Source organism: Sebastes umbrosus, chromosome 6 (assembly GCF_015220745.1).
Source record: "Sebastes umbrosus isolate fSebUmb1 chromosome 6, fSebUmb1.pri, whole genome shotgun sequence".
Classification (NCBI taxonomy): Eukaryota; Metazoa; Chordata; class Actinopteri; order Perciformes; family Sebastidae; genus Sebastes; species Sebastes umbrosus.
The window spans coordinates 25,278,013-25,284,114 of record NC_051274.1 but is presented as its reverse complement, the minus strand read 5'-3'; the positions used below and the strand labels follow the sequence as shown (position 1 = coordinate 25,284,114).

General features: G+C 43.6%; 1 protein-coding gene across 3 annotated transcripts in view; it reads left to right on the top strand.

Annotated features, from left to right (window-relative positions):
- Positions 1 to 384: 384 nt before the first annotated feature.
- The window catches only part of spen (spen family transcriptional repressor), a 30,820-nt gene continuing 25,102 nt past the window's right edge, over positions 385 to 6,102 (top strand). Inside the window, exons 1-2 of one of the 3 annotated variants that reach the window (XM_037772016.1) lie at positions 385 to 696; positions 4,113 to 4,433. In XM_037772016.1, coding sequence (XP_037627944.1) covers positions 614 to 696; positions 4,113 to 4,433 — 404 coding nt within the window. In that variant the 5' untranslated portion in view covers positions 385 to 613. Of the gene's footprint in view, positions 697 to 2,156; positions 2,381 to 4,112; positions 4,434 to 6,102 lie in introns of those variants that run through there. The other 2 variants (XM_037772014.1, XM_037772015.1) reach the window with 2 other exon arrangements.

The window sequence follows — 6,102 nt, the reverse complement described above, 5'->3', positions numbered from 1 at the left end:
ATAACTACAAATAAATCCCAAATATGATTTAATGGTTCATCTAGTATTACTGTATGCAAAGTGCCAAACATTGGCAAACACTGCTGGGATCCTCCTGTGAGTCAAAAAGCTTCTCAGATGTCAAAAGCACCTTCTTCCATTCAACCAGGGGTTTTTCTCGCGCATGCGCAATGTCGGGCGACTATCTCATCGGGGAGAAAAAAAGAAGTTCACACACACAAAGCCACGCCTGCGCGGTGTTGCCTCTCATTACAAGCGAAGTTGCTGCATCCTTTTAGGAAGCTACATGCTTTTCTTTCGACACCCAAAGGTCGCATGGTGTCAGGGACGCGCCTAGTCACGGGAACAGTCCGCGAGCGCGTTCACGAGGAGGTGCAAGATCGCGCTTTAACAGTGGAGAGTATCAAACAGCGTGCGAGGATCCAACCTAATGGTATACATCGAGGGGCACAAACCGACCAGTGGAGAATACATGCGCCGAGGATATATATATTTTTTTGTTTTTTTTTGTGCTTGTCCGGCGTTTTATTTTTTGCAAACGTTTTCTATTTTGCACGGGAGGAAACTGACATAGCAAAGTCATCTGTATGATAGGGGAGCAGGAGCACACAGTATGGTCCGGGAAACCAGACATCTATGGGTGGGAAATTTACCCGAAAATGTGCGAGAGGAGAAAATCATTGAGCACTTCAAGCGGTGAGCATCTCTTCTTCTTCTTCTTCTTCTCTGTTGTCACATTTTTTTTTTGTGAAGTCTGGATGAAGCAGGAGGTTCCCCCCTGTTGCAAAGTGCTGTCAGCTCTCCATAAGGAACATTTCAGCTGAGATAAAAACAGAAAAACTGCTAGCACGCCTCAGTCAACCAGCCAGCTAGCTTATAGAGACACATATGGTTTTGCCATTTCGACTTGGCTTAGTGATAACTTTACTTTCCCCCCTTTTTTCATGCATGTGTGGTTGTTCATTCACACCGCTTTTTTTAAAAAAGAAACACACCTTTCCACCTGGTTTTACCATAAAGAAAACATGTCTGTAAAGCTAACATCACACACAGAGGCAGTGTAAACAAACTTAACCTGGTTGAGCAGCAGCTAGCATTGTACACAAGCCATGCATGCATTGACACAGGCTGCATCTTTGGCACACAGTGTTTTCAGGGACTCCCTGTGTCAGGTTTCAACCAAAACCTCTACTTAATAATCTCATCAGAGTGTAGCTTTGTTGCAAGAACCGGATATTTTTTTGTTCATCTAAATGTTGCACAAGTGAGTGGAAGCTTTTAAAGGGCGACGCTGCAACATTGTTGCTCTCTGACTGATCTGCAACGTTCTAACGTTCTATTAGTTCCCTCTGTGTGCGCAGACGAACACAGAGATCTTTGCTACATTATTACCGCGTTGCTTTCACACAGCTGCTGCTGCTGCTGCTGCTGCTGGCACACACACACACACACACACACACACACACACACACACACACAAGCCTGCAGCCAGATCTGATTTAAAGGATATATTTGAGCTCCACTTTTTGTTTTTTAGAGGCTGCAGATCAAACCTCATGCACCATTTATGGGCTTTGTTGTCATTCCCTGAGGGGAGGGGGAAAAAAAATGTAAATACGTTTTTGTGTGTGTGTGTGTGTGTGTGTGTGTGTGTGTGGCTATCACGGTTGTGTGCGCGCTCTCACCTCTCTCTTCTTGGCTGTCAAGGAACTAGCAGCCCGCCTCTCCGGCCATATGTGCTGGAGACCAGACTGCTGCTGAAAAACACCAGTAATATGAGCAATCAGACGTCTGGTTAGCAAAATTGCAACCGAAAAACATATAATGATGATAATAATAATAATAATAATAATAATAATAATAATTTGCACTCTTATTATTTTCGGTAGAGGGAACTATACAAATGTGTGTCTGGTTCATGCAGCCGTGCATTATGAAAAACACCAGTATATGAGCAATCAGACCAACATAAATAAGACGTCTGTAAAGCAAAATTGCAACCGAAAAACATATAATAACAATAATTTGTACTCTCGGTAGAGAACTATGCATATATATGTCTGATTCCTGCAGCCGCGCAGAATAATGGTGCTACCTATATGCCGTTTTTATTTCCATAAGCCCCGTGCTATGATGTGCGTAACGTTATGTTTTGGGGGGGATGGTGACTGACTGGCAACATAGCGGAGAGAGAGAGGAAACTGTGTCGTTGTGTTTTTGTAGCGTGCTGCCTCAGCTCCTCCAGCTCCTCCAGCTCCAGTAGCGGTATAACCCAGAGAGAGAGAGAGGTAGTCTAGTCTAGTCTAGTCTGGAGCATGCAGGTGCATGACAGCCCACAGTGTGTGATAGAAGTCATTGAAGATGGGGGACGGCAGAATGAGTAAGCAGTGTGAACAGCTTTTTCTAAAATGGCGTCGGAGGCTGTTCAATGTTGGGAACTGGCATGCCAATAAATTTATGGGCACCCTACTGTCTCTGTCGGACAGCGAGAATATACACACGCACTCAGACTCACAAGCGCACAAAGATGATGATGGCAGGCGGTGTAAAGCTCCAGACTGGGCTTTTGCAAATGTGTAATAATAGGTGCTCCATCAGTCAATGCAATTATCATTTAATGAGGTATTTATTAAAGAAACAATAGGATGCATATATATATATATTAAAAAAAAATGTTATATCTTGAGCAGTTATATTTTTAAGTTGGGGGGAAATGATGTAAAAAATGGCACCACTTTGCTAATAGTGAAACAGAAGATGCATGCATAATGCATTTTTTTTTTTTTTTAAACCCACACACATCGAATCAGGAAATGTCACGTCTCTTCTTTTTTTTTTTTTATGCTGCTCAAACCTCATCTGTGAGCCTTCCAGTTGCATTAACCTCACAAGCCGCAGCCTCCTCCTCCTTGACAACATGCTGATGTTGGAACATAAATGCATTTATTAACATGCATTGTGCCCCAAGGTTTCAACTAGTCCAGTTGCTGGGTTACTGTTGCCTTGTGAGAAAGTACCACAGAGAAGACAATAAGCATTGCAAAGCCACTTTACCTCCTCCACCCTTCCACACACACACACACACACACATGCACTCATGCACGCACGCACACATTGACATACTTGAATTCAGCAGCATGCAATTTGAAAAAAAGCTGTCATCATTTAGGAAACTGCATTGTTTTTACCAAGAATTAGAACTGAACACTTCCTCTTAGTCAATTAGTTGACTAATCGGTCGTCTCGGTGTTAGTCAACTAAGATTTCTTCAGTAGATTAGACATTTTTTGTGCTTTTTCATGCTGAATGACTTATTTCCAAGAAATTTATGAGCACATCTCGGGTAAACACGAGATCTAAAGTGGTGCTTTTGTGTGAGAAACCAACGAATCGATTAGTCGACAAAATCTTTTGAGTGCTAAGAACTAGCGGTGCCTCACGTTGCCTTTGTCTTGTCCAAAAAGTTGCACTCGAACACACCGTAAAGACTACAGCCGACAGCCAGTTAACACGTACGTTCTGCGCCTGGTTGAGATTAAATACCCTCCACACCAGCAGGTAGCTGTAGTCTGAATTTGTCTTTCAAAAAGGGGAAACCGGAAGACCGAGCCGTTGTTATGATACGTACATGAAACAAAGCAGCGTTTGCCGATCATTTTCACACTACTCTCTCTCACCACTTAGCTTCTTTCCAGACAGCCATGTCGTTGTGAAAATATCTGTGTATTTGAACGATCAGATGAGATGAAAAATGAGAAGAGCCTTCTGTGTTTTTCCTCTTGACTTTACTCGTTGGCTTGCTTTCCTCACGTCCGTTTCTCTTCTCGTGCACTGATTAGCTTAAGCTGAACAGCCAATCGGAGCGATTTCTCTCACCGACGGGCGCCGCCGCTGATTCAACATGCTGAATCGGCTGAAAAAACTCCAACATGGGCAGACTAGAGCCGACGGTGCGAGACACACCGCAAAAACTAGACGAACAGACGATCACCTACCGCCCCAAACTGTCTGACGTCCGACTGTCGGCTTTCTTGATTTATTTGGTCTAGGACCGACATCATTTCAGTTGAAAACCGAGTGATGACCTTGTTTTTTCCTTGTTTTCTCTTTAGATATGGACGTGTGGAGAGTGTCAAGGTCCTGCCCAAGCGGGGTTCAGAAGGTGGAGTCGCAGCCTTTGTGGATTTTGTGGACATTAAAAGTGCTCAGAAGGCTCACAATGCGATCAACAAGATGGGGGACAGAGACCTGCGCACTGATTACAATGAACCGGGCACGATTCCTAGTGCCGCCAGGGGGCTGGACGATAGTCTGTCCTTAGGCACTCGTGGCCGGGATGTATCAGGGTTCACGAGGGCGGCAGGGGGGACCGTGTATGGGCCCCCCACGTCGCTCCACAGCAGAGAAGGACGCTATGAACGCAGACTAGACGGGTAAGTGGACAAAGTTTCTCTGAAGGCAGGGGGAACCGTGGTTTCTGGTATACACCTTACCTCCAAGCATCTTCCCACCATCTATTCATTTACTTGGGATTCATACTTGCAGGTAGACAAAGAGATATTCCATAAGTGAGAGCATGTTTGCACACAAGTGTATCTATTACTTACAGGAATAGTTTAATCTGTTGGGGATTATCTTTGTGATCTTAATGTGAGGTGGATGTATCATTTGCGGAAAATCCGGGGCAAAGATTGGATAAAATTTCCCAGGATTATTGGAGATTGCTTGAGAGAGAAAGAGAGAGAGAAGGGGGGAGGGGGGCAGAGAAAAAGAGAGAGTGGTCCAGCGGCCATCCCTGGGATTCCCCTAATCTGGAGTTACACGCCCTGCTCGGTGGATTAATCTCACCCTTTTTCCTCATGTAACAAAACAACCAAGATCACACATTATATGTATAAGACGCCATTGTTTGGATTAGTCTAATTTGGTTTTCAATTATCGCGCACACCTCACGGAGGTGGCTGGAGTCACGTGGATAACCTACACAGGATATTTATCCCTCTCTGTTGGATTAACACTGGCCACACACCTTAAGGATATCACGCTAAAGGTATGGGTTGCTTTCTTGGTTCTTTTGTTTTTATTTTTATTTTTTTGTTGTTTTATTTCGGATCATAACTAAAAATCAGGGCATTTACAATTTGAGTGCTGGGAGACCTCTACTGGTGATCCATCTCAGTAGAGACAACAAAAACAAGTGAGCAAAAAAGACTGTTTTTTTTCCTGGTTTATTTTTGTGGAGATTATTTTTTTTACTTTTCAACGACTGAGACGACAGCGACAGATTCAACGAGGACCAACATGGACTAATGTTTGGATCGTACAATTCAAAGAAGAATGCTGGAAATTGAGACTGGAAAGTTGCTGTTTGGAGATACCCTCATGTTTTTGGATTACCGGCTCCTTTCCTTAATGTGGAACTATAATTTAACCTTGGATACAATCACATACAGAAGTTTCACAAATTAACTGCATTTCCCATTGACTCTGCTTCGGTTTGGACTGCGTGCAGGCTCTTCCGCTTGTAAAGGAGACAGACATGAACATCCACAAGCTTCTAAACTGTTATGAATGTTCTCCATCCGGGGAATGAATACAGTGCTACTACAGAATGATCAAGAACCTGGATTACCATTAAGAGACGTTTATTCTTCATCTGTCGTGGCCAGATTTCCCGCTCTCTGCCAAAGGAATGTGACTACTTTACTGCCTTGCGCAGTGTGACCAACGTGGAATGTGCCGGACTTCACAAGTCGAAGATGCAAGACTTAATTTTTCCATCATTGCTGTTGGGGAGCACTACTCACTGAAGAGGGATAACATGTATTTATTTTACTGGACTCAAGCGCAATGATGATTTTATTTTTCCCCCTACGTTTGGATGGATATACAGACTCAAATTGACATTTTCCAGCACACAAAACATCCCAACCTGGATCCATACGAGGCCAAGTCATCATTTTAATTAAAACGGACACTCATCCAAGTACGCGAGGTTCCCTGCCCTGAAGACGAGGATTACATTTTCTAATCGGAACAATTTTGCTTCATTTTTTTTGCCGTCTCCACTCAACATTTTTGCCCATTTTTTTCTGCTCACAA